We start from the raw sequence: 14037 nt of genomic DNA on the forward strand, positions 1-14037 counted from the left end.
TGCTGTGGTTGGTGGTCTGCATGTGCCTTCTCCACCGGGAAGCAGCCTTGAGGACAAGATCCAGGTCTTTGGTGTCCATTTACTCATGCCGTGGACTTTGAGCCTTCTAATCCACCCCAGGACTGCCCTGGGTCCTGGGGAAACTGGAGGCAGGCGGCACACCGATACGTGGACTCGTGGACTCACTGAGGTGCACTCTGTGGGGGTTGGGAGTGCGGGGGGAAAGAGGAGGGCGGAGCCAGGAGCTGGCACGGAGTCAGACATGCTTTCCTTGCGCATCTCCAACAGGCCGCCCTGATGCAGGGACCCGCGCACGTGCGCTGAGCCCATGGCACCCACGTGAAGATTGATTCCCACCAGTGGGAGCTGCCCAGGCAGGGTGACTTCTATAAGCTGGTCACAGGAAGGAAGTCTGAGTGCTTTGCTGCTGGGAGCCATATAGGTCGCAGTCCTGTGCCATCAGACGTGCCCTGGGGATGGTGGCGGGTGTAGTACTGGCCAAGTAAAGCGTCAGTAGGAGGTGAGCTCTGCTCCCAAGCATCACGTCAGCACCATGCCCCAGGGGGTCAGTCTAGCATCTTCTTGCCGCTGCTCCTCTCTGGCCCCAGGTGGTGGGCACTCACTCTTTTCAGTGTTCCTGATGTGGGGATGTCCACCTGTGGTTCCAGGAGACCAATGCCCTGTTTTTGATCCTTCCAGCCTCCAGGAGAGGATAAAATCCCTCAACCTGTCACTTAAAGAAGTCACCACTGAGGTAAGCACCGCAGAGGATTTCTCTGACTTTCTATCTACGTCACAGACCATGTAGGCTCAGGAAGAGAGGAGGGGACCCCAGAGAGCCAGGGAGGGCTGCCGTCCTGGTGGGTCCCGATCTGTGGCCATCCACAGGGCCCTGGCTTTTGGAAGGGCTCTTGGCTCAGGGACGGGGACAGGGGCTGCTGTGCACATCAAGTGCCTCTGCTTAACAGGTTCTCTGCCAGACGCTGTGGCAGAGAGCCTGGGCACGACTCCTTCCTCCCTGGCCTCAGGTCTGGGAGCCTGGGAGGTCCTAAGGTGTTTGGGTCATGAAAGAGCAGTGCTCATCCAGAGAAGGAGAGTCTCGGGCCCTGGAGGAGGAGGAGTGCTAAGGGCCTGGTGGTCACCGCAGCTAATCCACGTAGGGATGTGTTGTTGGCAAGCATGTGACAGTCACTATGGCTCTTTTCTCAGGTTTTGGGTCTCACTCATTTCTAAAAACAGCACTAGTGATGTTCTAATGGACACTCAGCAACATGTTTGAAGGGTGGTTACTTGCACAGAAGGAGAGCTTCCCTGAGGATCCGTGGTGTCCGTAAGAGGGCAACAGGCCCAGGGACCGAGGGACACTTGAAACCTGCTTGGTGTTCCTGAGCACCTCCTGGGGGTGCTCCTTCAGAGAGAGGAGCAGGAGGCAGCCCCACGGTTATCCCCGGCTGCTGCTGGACCTTGGATTCGCCCAGGACCCGGGTTGCTTTATCTGCATGCCATCCTGGTCTGTCTGTGCTGCTTAACCAAGCACCACAGCTCAGTGGCTCTGGACAACAGAAATTCTCTTTTCACAGCACTGGAGGCCGGAAGTCTGAGGCCCAGGTACCAACACGGTCAGGCTCTGGGGAGGGCCCTGTGGTCACAGATGGCCGGCTTCTCCCAGTGTGCACCTGGAGGAGAGAAGGCAGGACTGCCGTCTGGGGTCCCTTTCATAGGGCACTGATCCTTCCATGAGGCCTCTCTCTCGTGCCACCTCCCACAGCCTCAGCTCTTGGTGCCAGCTCACGGGGGTTAGGGTCTCAATGTGTGCATCTGGGGACACAGGCACTCCAGCTGTCACACACCCATCTCTGGTATACAACTTGAATATTTATAACAACTTGAATACTTTTCCATAAAATTAAGGAAATCATGCCTCAGATTTTAAAATGCAAACATAAAAATCTCCATTCAATAATGAGTTCCTCAGGGTCTAATTTTATTTGTAAGAAGGTGGTGCAGATTTTCTGGGTTTGTGTGCACGCATGTGTGTGGGGGCCTGTGTTTGTACACATCCATGGTGTGTGTGTTGGAGAGCACATGTGAGCCCACAGTGAATACAGCCAGCCTCTCTGGCCATGCGGAACACCGTCTTTCCACTCTAGACCAGGTTGGCTGGTGGCATGAGGCACAAGTCTCAGCTTGCCAGGCACACACAGCCCTGGTGTTCTCAGGGAGAGAATTCCTTGCCCACGCCATGTTCCTTCAACTCTCAGGGGTTACCCAAACCAAAGGTAATTAAGGGATAAACGAGATGAAAGAAATAGTTGGAAATAAGTGGAATACCTGGAGATTGGTGGATATTAGATTATATCCAGCAGAGCCTGAAGGAATGTACATTGCAACCTTATAAGAAAGTGTAGAAAGGGTGTTTCATGTTGATAGTGACAGCTTGAAGGATGGCTTTGCTCAACAAAGGAGAAATTGACCCGATTATGATTAACAGGTACCATTAACTAAAACCGGAACTGTTAGACACAGATTGAATGAGATCTAGAATTCTGGCTCATGTTGTAGAATTAACAGAAATGCTTTGGATTTCCGTTGACAGTTTTAGATGGATGGGATGGGATGGGCCAGTCACCGGTCACGGAGCCAACCCAAGCTTAGAGCTGGAGAAGGTGTTGGGGACATCTTCCTTTCAGCTCCTGGTTCTGACATCCTGACAAACCCTGAGTCATTGAGAGGGTCTGGAGATGGATCGCTGTGACGTGTGGACGCAGGACCCTGCTGGCGGGGGCTCTGGCGTGCAGGCTGCCAACCATGTCTTCATCCAGCAAGTGTGTTCAGCTGCCCAGCAGGCCGGGGCCCCCGAGTCCACGCAGTCCATGGATGGCTGTAGGAACCTGGGCGAGGTCTTGTAGGTCCTAAAACCCACCTTTCTTCCATCTGACATGGGCAGAGCACTTGAGCTGATGGTACTCATGTGTCCTCAATTGCTCTGTGGAAATTAAATTTATCCTTAGGGCTCTGTGAACCTGGGTAGGCTGATTTGATTTTTGAATGGAGGCTCAGATTTTTTGGCAAGAAAAGAGTAATGGTTCAGGTGACCCCCTCCGTGGCCCATCCAGACAGCTCCGCAGTTCTCTTCATTCTTACTAACACTATGCTGTGTGCTTGTGTCGAAGAGGAAATACTTCTAAGTAGCTCATTAATCCGCATATAGATAACGGATGAATATGAGATTTTAGCCTTAGACAAAGGGAAAAAATTGTGATATTTTAGCCTCAAATCATTTCTAAAAGATAACCCAGAGGCATTTGAAAAAAGAAATTGAGGTTTAAGACTTTTTTTTTTTTTTTTTTTTTTGAGATGAAAAGAAAACTGTAGGAAGTGTTTGGAGGGGGAAGATAAATGATAAAAGCAGCAGACCTCCTGAGAGCGGCTGGTCTATTTTTCAAATCTGACTTGCCAGCAAGGATCTGCCCTGGAGTTTCCCTAGAGACCGTCTACTAGTAATTAAATTTAGTTTGCTGCTCTGACCTTGATCTCAAAGGCCATATCTTAATCTACTGCCTACTACGTGCCAGGGACCGAAGCCCAGAGTGCTTGAGCCCTGGAGGAGAGAGGGTAAAATAAGGAATGGAAAAGAAGGGTGCGTCCCCTGGAGAAGAGGCTAGGGCACAAGGGGGCGAAGGGGGCAGGAGGGTCTGCTATTTTGGGCTTGTAATCAGTGAGGCCTCTCTTCCCAGGAAGTGGTCAGATGGCCCTGAGGGGCGCTGGTGTGCTAGCCGCTGGGCAGGCGTGTTTCAGACAAGGGGTGGGGAGGGAGCCCCGGGAGGGCAGAGGCGGCTCCTTCCCATTGTGCGTGGGCAAGTTGGTCCACTTGAGTGCGGTGAAGGGTCTGGGGTCTGCTTGGCATGTGCCATGTTGGCCACCCCTCCTTCCCCCTCTTCTCTGTTTCCCTCTGCCCGTGATGTCTTGCTGGGAGGTCTCCTGCCGTCGCTCTTAACTATCTCCACAAGCCCAGCTGCTAGGAGTGAGCGGGCTCCACCACCGTCTCTGGTCTTCGAGCATGCACCATTCTGCTGTCTCTCCCCTTCCAGGTGTGCACAAGCGGGAGCCTCTGCAGCAGGCTGAGGAGGAGAGTCAGCCATCTGGAGACCCAACTGCTGGCCCTGCATGAAGCCAAAGCGCTTGCCATATCAGGTGACTGCCCGCTGCTCAGGACAGCGCCCCCTTGTGTTTGGGTGCTTTGCCTTCAGTTTAATATTCTGCTGTTAGGGTCCTTACACTAGGCACCCCGAAGCTGTTCTGGGGATGGGGGCAGTAAGGTTTCCTCATGGCGGGCTGGATGAACCCGGAAAGTACCTCTCGAATGCCTGTCTGTGCAGTGACCACGTGGTCTTGGTTCCCACTCCTCCAACAGACTGGGGGGTGGACGTGCTGCTCTGTACAGCCCTGTAAGGTGAGACCTCGTCCCGGGCTGCTGGAGTGCTCAGGTCTCTCTTAAGGGAAGGGCAACACGAGACCAGCCGACAGACCTGTGTGAGGTCCAGTAGTGGAGCCAGAGACTTCTCAGGAGATGGTCGTTTCTCCTCCCTCTGGCAGATATTAAGGGGTGTATTTAAATCATAGCTTGAAAACACACATTTCTGAAAACAGTGCCTTATTCTGTCACTTGAATAGAGCTCTCAAACATTCCAATTTGTCATTTTATGTGATTTATGTGGCAACTGTATTTTGTAAGTGGGAGAGAGGCTATGACCAACGGCCTGGTGGGGAGATCAAGGCGTGGGGTGTGGCCTTTGGTTACATTCACTGGGGCAGCTGAGTGCTGGCAGATCAGGGGCTAGAGTCCAGACGCCTCAGGGTGTGATCCATGGATGTGTGACCCAGGGAGTGTGGTGGCCTCGAGGACTTCTCTGAACGTATAGGTTGAAAGGGTCCACAGCCCAGAGCTTCAGAGAAATCATAAACATTTAGTAGAGGTGTAATAACTGCATGTGTGGGTTTTAGATGGTGTTCTAAGAAGGAAGCAGTGATTGGCAGCTTCTGCTCCTTGGATCATTAAGCTGCTAATGTTGGCGGCTAACGAGCAGCTTGGTCCCTGGTGCATCCACATGAGTAATTTACAACCACGAAACACGGCTGCGGGTGTGAGGCTTGGCTCAGCCTCTCGTGCCATTTACTTGGAATTATGGCCCCATTTGCTGTGAACACAGCCTCACTTCCGAGTCAGGGCCTTGGTCTGTCTTAGTCAATGTGTCTCTGCAGGAGCACAGGTGGATGGCTTCCCTGCAGACCTAGGAGAGGAGCCCTCGCTCCAGCCTGGAAGCTCTTTTCAGAATCTGGGGAAGAGTCTCAGATGGCATGTTGCAGGTGGCTCTGGGTTTTCTGTTTCAGCTCCTGGGCCAGCTGAGAAAATGGGTGAGGCCCAACAGGATGAAGGATGGACTGACCGACCTCTGCTTCCCATTTACCTTTGGGGCTCCTGGCAGGACGGGCCTCTCTGCAGCTGTCCTGGGGCTACACTGGTGGCCAGGAGCTCAGCCTCTTCACCTTCTGCACCATTCCATTTCTGTTTTTTCCTGCTTCAGAACCTTTGGGGTGGCAGGTTCTCTGTCCACTGGACCACAGCCACTGGGATATACCTCTGCCGAGAAGCCCTCCTCTAGCTGGGCTTTCCAGGGGAGTGCTGAGGGACAGTGCCCCTGAGATTCTTAGAGGCCCTTTCGTAGTGTGCTGGGCCTTTGGACTGTCTGGAAGTTTCTGTGATTTGCTGTCTCAGATGCGGAGACCCATCCTGGGTCTGATCCAGGGCCTGAGGCCCTTCCTTAATTTGAGAATCATTCACTATCTGCAGAGGCTGAAAGTAGAAATAGTTCTATCTTCAAACCTGGCGGATCATTTTGGATCTAACATTTCTTTATTCATCTCTCCCTGGCATTTTGTCACAGGCAGTGACAGGAAGCTGGTGGACACTTCTGTAACCTGCCTTGAAACGTCCTTGGCAGTGTGATTAAATTTATCAGGAGCCCTTTCCTGTATCACCGCACAGGATAACTGGGGGACTTTTTGCCACCAGGATACGAGTCCCCTTTCCTCTGGCTCGGCATGATACTTTCCTTTTAGTTTCCTTGAGAAGCAATCTCGCAACAAATTTAGCTTAAAGATAATTGGATTTTATTTGCACTTCTGGAATCAGACCACACTTCATTGTATAAAAACGAGCAAATGCTGCAGTGAACCAGGTGGAGGTTTGGTCTCATGGGGAGAAGGGCTGAGAAAGCAGAAGTGAACAGCCCAAAGCGGTGGTCCTTGGAGCAATCTCTCCTGAGAAGTTCCACTGAGTGACTGTCCCACCGTGCCAGCTAGGACTGAGTCGTCTGGGGATTTGGCCGTTCCCTCTCCCGACTTCTCGGATGGTCAGGGTAGTTGCGGTGTGATGTGGTGGCCTTCAGTGCAAGCCACCCCATTTTGACTGATCTCTTGGGCCCCGTGCAGGAGCTCTGTCCAAACCAAGGGCCTCCTGTGTCACTGGGCCCTGTTACGCTCCCAAGTACTGCCTGGTACCAAGGCCAGTGTCTCGAGCTTGGGGTTTTATTATGGTGGCACCTGCAGCCAGATGCCCAGTGTCTTCTGTATCTGTTGCCACATAAAGTACCACCTCAGGGTCTAGGGACTTAACATGTCACAGTCATTTATATAACCTGTGTGTTGGTGACTTGGGCTGGGCCTGCCCCAGGGATGCTGGGGCTCTGACCTGGGGCTGGCGACACCACTTCCAAGGCTGTGCAGGCATGTGGGTTGGTGGGCTGCGCTCTACCGGTCCCACCATGGCCGGCTTGGCTTCCTTACACCCTGGCTGCTGGTGCCAGGAGGGAGCATCCCAAGGCACAGGCAGCAGGCATTGCTTATTTCTTAAGGCTTGGTCTAAAAACCTGCCCTGCTTCTCTTCCAAGGTGTGATAAATTACTCCTAAACTGCACAGCACGAAACGAGGAGCTGTGTCTCTTCACAGCCCTTAGAGCAGCTCAGCTGGATCAGGGCGTGTGAGGGAGCCATGGAGACTGGTCTGGGTGCAGCCTTCCTGAGGCGTGGCTGGGCGGAGAACTGCTTCCAAGGTCACCTGTGGCTGCTGAGGGGGCCTCAGTGCCTTGCCCCTGGCTGGTCCCCTCACGCACGCACGGCAGTGGATCTCCACACAGCAACCCATCAGAGAGGAATCAAAAAAGACAGAAGCCAAAGGGCCCTTTGAGGACTTAGTCCCCCCCCCAATGTCAAACTGTCACTTCTGCTTTAGTGACTTGAAGCAAGCCACCAAGTTCAGCCTGTACTCAGGAGTAGGAAGACAGGCTCCACCTAAGGGAGGAATATTAAGGAGTTTGGTGACACATGGAAATCCATCTTGCTGCCACCCCTGTTGTGTTCAGTTCATCAAATAGTCCTGGGCCCCTGAGGGGAGGGGGCAGATGGCCACTCTGCATGCGATGTGGCCACAGAACTCTGGTGCTGTGTTCAAAGTGCCATGGTGCGACTGCACCAGCAGGACTTTGAGAGCCAAAGATGTGGACAGAGAGGTTTTCAGTTGGAGGAAAGAGCCTCAGTGCTTTATTTACCTGAGGATGTCGCTGAGCGCTTACTAAGTGCCGGCCTGGTTCTGGATACTGTGGGAGCAGGCGGGACAGCCTCCGGTGTGACGTCCTGTCCGGGGGTTCGCCACCTGGGCAGTGCTTGTTGTGGCTGGGCTGCCTGTGGGGAGCACAGCTGGGCCACGAAGAGGCGGAGGAGTCTGGATGGACTTGGGCACAGGGTCAGGGCCATGGAGAAAGCTGGTTGAGCTAGGCAGGGCCAGGAGGGACAGGGCTCTGAGCTGCCCTGAAGGGCAAGAGCATCGGGAGTCCTTCAACCCTTGGAGGCCACTGGGCATGTAGTGGAGCACACTGGCCTCTGCAAGCCGCTGTGCTCTAGAGTTCATTCCCTATGCGTGGAGCTGCCTGGTGATCATCAGACTTTTTTTGGCCATGGCTCCCATGGCTTCTAAGCATCCTGAGGACCTAGACCTCCGGGGGCCCTAGTGCCTTGACTCAGCTGCACCTGGGCCATCTCTTTTCTTCCCATTCTCTACTTCAGCCTCGACTCTCAGGTCATTCCACAAAGAATGGTTTGGTGCGAAGCACCCAGGAGGGGGTTGGTGCTCCGCTGTCCTGGTTGGACAGCACCCTGAGTGCTGTTTACACTGGCTGAGCATGGGAAGCTGCCTGTCCAGACAGGCTTCCTGGGTCTTGGGCAGTCTGGGCAGTGTAGCAGATAGAAGCCTAGAGTCCTGGGGGCAGAGTCCTATGCTCAGGTCAGTTTTAGTGCTACCTGCATGGGCAAGTCATTTGACCTCGTTGAGCCTTGTGTCCTCCTCTGTAAAACGGGGCTAATAATGCTCATGCCTACCAGGGAGGTTAGGGTAAGGGTTAAGTGAGGCAGTGTACTAGTCCATGAGTCCAGAATGGTTCTGAGGCCTGGCCCGTGGCCATGGCTGATGTGGCCCTCCACTGAGTCACACTGCTGTCCTTCCTCTGACTTTGCCTGCTGCTGGCACCCGGGGACAGGAAACACAGGGTATTTGCCAAGACAAACACTCAAATTTTGGTGGCTGGTTCCTGGGGTGTGTGGCATCTGTGCTGCCTGCACCCGTGGGGCCTGGTCAGGGTTCCTACCCCCTGCCCTGCCCCAGCTGGGCTTCAGCCCTGGCTCTTCTCATCTGCCCCATCCTGTCAGGTGGCCATGTCCACTGATGTCCACACGTCCAGGTGCTGGATGCCCTCTGCAGCCACCACCCAGATCACAGCCTCCGTGGGTGCCGCAGGCCTCTTCCCTCTGTTATCAGCTGGTCCTGGACACCTTGAGGCTGAATCAACAGGCCCCTGCTGTTTTGGCCCAAGATGAAGGCCAGTCTCACGTGGTGAGAAAGCTGTGGGAACACTCCCTGCATGGGTCCCGGGGCCAGGGGGCAGCCTGTGGTTCCTGCCGGCTTACTGGGACCCTGGCCATGTGGCAGTGAGGAGTGCCCATCTCACTTCTTTCTTCTTTCCATCCCCAACAGGGCTTTGAGTTCACCACCTGTGCTTTGGAGAGGAGCTTTAGGTTCATTTCACCTCCAGATGAGCCTCTCTCTCTCTGACCACAGACAGGGAAATTCACAGCACTGATGCCCAGAGCCCAGCTCCAGCTCCTCCGCCAGAGCCCCTGGATGAGAACATATTTCCAGGTGGTTTTAAGGCTTCCCGGGACCTTGACCAGCCAGAGGAAGCTGGGCTGTCCTCTTCATGTCTCCCCACCTCCCTAGAGTGGTCCTGCTGGTGTCCTGAGCTGGGAGTCCTCTGGGAGCTGCTGTGATGGAACCCACCTGCTCCCTCACCTTCCCCTTCCCAGAGGGGTGCCTAAGGCCAACATCCTTCCTTACTTTATTTGCCTCACTGGGCCGAGAGCCCAGCTAAATTGGGGTGCACCGACGGAGCTACAGCCCTGCCCTGCTGGGAACCAAGGGGCAGCCGGCTGGGACTTTCACAGTGTGGCCTTCACAGGATGCTTCTGTCACCTGGGGAACAGCCTCATGTCCACTTGTCCCACCTGTGACCACGCAGGGTCGCCCACACAGCTCTCCTGTGGCTCCTGTCTGACTCTCACTCCTAGCACCTGACCTGGACGTCTCCCCATCTTCCAGGGAAACCCTTGTCGGGGGAACCCTGGCGCTTCCCCTGGAAGCTGCAGTTCAGAGATGTTTACTTACAGGTCCTTGACAGGGAGGGAGCAACAAAGCAGGCGGGCAGTCCCCCACCCTGGGTGACATAGGCCAGATGAAGGGCCTGGGGGGGCGCAGGGTGGGGAAAAACCAGCACTGTATACAAGGACATGGGGTGTGGGTCACTTCAAAGTCGAGGGAAATTCCCACATGGCCAGACTAAGGGAAGTATCAGGAAAGCAGGACGGGGTGAGGGCCTGGCTGTTGGCACAGGAAGGCCTCTAATTCTTGGTCACCAGCCACTGGCTTGAGCCACTTGGGCTTGGGGTTCTAATGCCAAGGCAGCACCTGCTATGTGTGTTACTCTTCCACTGTCACTAGGCAGTTCTGATGGCCTCAGATCCTCAGGGACAGTTGGTGGCCCACACCAGGGGTCTGATGAATGAACCTCCCCGTGTGCTGTGGCCTGGACCTGGAGTGTCCCCGGGGGCCATGCATCAGAAGGGTCCCTGCCCAGCGTGGCACTGTTGGGAGGTGGGCCTTCATACCCCGGCCATCAGTGAGTGGTTTTGCCAAACACTGCCACTCTGAAGCTCTGCCTTGTCACAGGTCCCAAAGCCACAAAGACAGATGCATCAAGGGCTGAACCTCCAATCTGCGTGGGACTGTGAGCCTTTCCTAGGATGACGTGATGTGGGCATTTGTTACGAGAACTGAAGGCTGAGGGGCGGGTGTCAGTGTCTCTCTGCCCATTAGACTGGGTGTCTCTGGGCCACCTCAGGTTGTGGCATGCTGTCTTCTCACCTGCTCCCTGCACCCGTTTTCAAGGAACCAAGAGTCCAGATCATTTATCTTTAAGTAGCGCACGTGGATGTTCCTGGTCCTTCAGACCCCATGTTATTTTTATAGGATGGCTGTATGCAATCTCACCTTTCCCTCATAGAATGAAAACTCTCTACACCTAAAATGCACTTGTTGAAGACAAATGTGTCGTCTAAGTGGCAGCCTGAAATCTTTTAGGATTTGCGGGGAAGTAGGAACATTCTAGAAATGAACTAGACTTTCTAGATAAAGATGGTTGAAGTCCACAGTCGATAGCGAAGGTGTCCAACTCTCCCACGTGTGCCTCGAGCAGGCTGTTCCTGGCCGGTTTCCTGGGCCGCTGCTGCAGGCTTGGGGCAAGTCCTGCTTTGAGAGACACCTGGCCCTGGTCCTTGCTATGTTCCAACTCTAGCAGGCACTGCACTGCCCCACTTTTAGAAGCAGCTCGTGTTCTGTGTAAACTCCTGTGTCCAGCTTCGTGTCCCCCTGTCCTCTGGGAACTGTGGGTCACTTCAGACGTTTCAGGTGCGCTGGCACTGGGTGCTGCTCACTGGAAATTCTCCGGTTGTCTCCAGAAATCAGGTGACTACAAGAAACAAAACGGACAGGAAGTGGCAAATGCCAGTGGAAGGAGCCTGCAGGCTCAGGTGGGTGGGGAGCCATCAGCAGGGGCTTGTTCAGAGCCTCAGTTGGCCCTGCTCAACCAGCCCAGCTCCTGAAGGCTGCCTGGGCCTCGACACTGGAGGCTGAGCCATGAGGCTGAGGTCTTCCCTGGCCTGGTGCTGCGGTCTGAATGTGCTGGGGACTTAACCCCCGGGAGCAGGGTTGAGAGGAGGGCCCTTCAGAGGTGATTAGGCTGTGGACGCGTCACCTTGGCGAATGGATTAATACCAGCCTGGCACAGCAGGCACGCGATTGCCAGCCAGGATTCTGGTAAAAGGGTGAGTCTGTCCACGGCTCCCTGTGTCTCTGGTGACTGCTCCTTGCCCTCTGCCATGTTGGGGTGCAGCTCGGAGGCCCTCACCAGACGTGGACTGTGTGTTGGGACTTCCAGCCTCCAGAGCTATGAGTCAAAGGAACCTCGTTGCTTCTAGATTACATTCTGTGGCTTCTGTTATAGAAGCAGAAAACAGACCAGGATCCCCTGTGGACTGGAGCCTGCCGTTCCCCAAGAGATCTGGGGTCACGTAGGACAAAAGACGCGGGCCTCTTTCTCATTTTAGGCTTATTTTCAGCATTGACTGTGTTTTTTTTTTGCCTAGTAAATAAGTACAGCTGAAATGGGGGTAGGTAACAGTGGAGAGTTTTAGGAGGATTATTGCACACTGACATGTCTGTGGGCACAGGTAGGGTCATGTGGGAGGCGCCCAGGTGAAGGATAGAGCAAGGCCTGGGCCTGGTCAGGGGAAGACAGTGTGGGCACAGGTGCAAGGCCCTGTGTGTCCTCCCTTCACGGATGATGGGGCCAATGTTTCTGACCAGGTCATTTATTGCTGTGAAACCAGAAGAGCCAAATTCATGATCAGCACTGCTCTGTGCACTCATGGAATCTAAATCTCTGAGACCTTGACAAGGTCATTCTCTGGGTCTGAGTTTCTTCAAGTGGAAATTCAGGGCAATTGTCAAGAGGCTTCCTTCCTGGATTGCTGGAGAGGTCAAATGAGACCATCATATGAAGAGAGGGAGCACAGCAAACCGTAAATTGGGGTTTTAGATGGTGACCCTGGGGAAGGAAGGGGTGTGCAATGACCTCCCCCCACTGTGGGGTGAATGCTGGGCCGGTTGTGTGGAGGTGCGGAGCCAGGAAGACCAGGCTGAGTGAGACTGCCGTGGCCTCAGCCGCACGATGTGCAGAATGAAGCTTCAGGCAGCTGCCATTTGCAGCGTCCTCACCGAGGAGGCGTGTGGCCTGTGGCCAGTGGCCAGGGTGCAGTTCCACCCACATACTTGTGCAGCCTGGGGTCCCAGGTCACTGATGGCTTCCTTCAGGGCCAGCTCTGATTTCTGAGGTCTTGCCACAGGCTTAGCCAAGTCAGCAGTTGGGGACAGCTGCATCCAGCAAGGTTTGCGTCTTGGGCTCAGCTCAGAGGTCCCAGTGCTTATAGAAGGTCAGCTGGGGACAGTGTGGCCTTTTACTGTGGCTCAAGTTGTGATGCTGCCATGGGAATTCACTCTGCACACACAGAACGTCCCCTTTTCTCACCAAGCAGGTCCTCTGCCCTATGCCCTGGGCTCAGGGGAGGTCAGGTTGATGAGTGATCTCTCCCGAGTTTTATTAAGGACCCTGGCTCTGGAGCTCGGGTGGGCTGTGGGGGGCTGGAGGATGTCCCCAGCAAACCTGCGTGGGCACTTGCTCTGTGTACGGCATCTTTGTTGGTTTCTTCTCAGAAGCCTCATTCCTCTGAGCTGTTTGCCCGAGGAGACGGAACCTTTGCGGTCCTGCATGGTGTCTCTGGGGTCACAGTTTGTCCCACCTCACTTTTCATGAACTTCAAAAAAATATTTCTTTTAGTTGTAGATGGACACAATGTCATTATTTTTATTGCTCATTTCTATGTGGTGCTGGAGGTCAGACCCAGGGCCTCACATGGGCGAGGCAAAAGCTCTACCACTGAGCCCCAGCCCCGGCCCTCATGAACCTTTTACTTAAAAAGTGGCCCAGAGAAAGGTTGGGGCTTCCTTCGCCCAGCCTGAGGGGCAGGGGAAGGTGCCACGCTGTGCAGGGGCCATCAGCCACACCTCTGGCTATCCTCCTGCAAGCCCCCGAGGCTGGGGTCCCTGAGGCTCTCTGTGGGCCTTGGGGGTTTAGCTCCGTGGCCAGCTTGGTTGTGTGCAGGCTGGCAAGCACCTGTGGGAGGGAGAGTTAGCCTGTCTGTGTTTAAAACTTGAGAGGCCCTGTCTGCTCCCCTGCAGTGTCACTCTTGGTTTCCCCAGGCATGTGGGTACCACGGTTTGGTCCTCCTTGGTCACCCATCTCCTTCCACCCACCCTGGCTATCTCCTGGGGCTCCCGTCTCTTCTGGCGGTCTCAAATTCCGTCCTCGTGGAACCTGCCTCAGCCGCCCTCTGGAGTGGTCTGTCTTCTCCGACTCTCCTGGGGCTTGTTTGCCTGCCCTTTACAGTCCATCTTGACCCTTTATTTCACGGTCACCTCCTGGAGGGCAGGGGCAGCCCCTTGCTCTCTTTTGTATTTGCCACATCACCTAATACAGTGACAGAAAAGCAGTCAAGCCGTGTCCACCCCATCTTGGGATCAGAAACCACGATTCCAGGTCAGAGTGGCTTGTGCAGGGTGTTCAGAATGCCCCCAAGGTAGGAGACCTTTTGGGACACTTTTGACATTTATTTTAGTTTGGAGGTACTGGTTGGTCAATGACAAAGAGGCGAACAGCACAGGTGGCATTTAAGAGGAGGGCTCTGGGGTTGTTTGAGTTTGAAAACTGCCCTGTTGTTTTTTGCTATGTGACCTCAGAAAGATATGGAATTCTCTAG

At 54.4% G+C, this 14037-nt stretch overlaps 1 protein-coding gene across 1 annotated transcript in view; it reads left to right on the top strand.

The window, feature by feature from the left end:
• The window catches only part of Disc1 (DISC1 scaffold protein), a 165708-nt gene that overhangs the window by 38955 nt on the left and 112716 nt on the right, over positions 1–14037 (top strand). Inside the window, exons 7-8 of the mRNA XM_077105119.1 lie at positions 700–754; positions 4092–4194. Coding sequence (XP_076961234.1) covers positions 700–754; positions 4092–4194 — 158 coding nt within the window. The remainder of the gene's footprint in view (positions 1–699; positions 755–4091; positions 4195–14037) is intronic.

Source organism: Callospermophilus lateralis, chromosome 13 (assembly GCF_048772815.1).
Source record: "Callospermophilus lateralis isolate mCalLat2 chromosome 13, mCalLat2.hap1, whole genome shotgun sequence".
Taxonomy (NCBI): Eukaryota; Metazoa; Chordata; class Mammalia; order Rodentia; family Sciuridae; genus Callospermophilus; species Callospermophilus lateralis.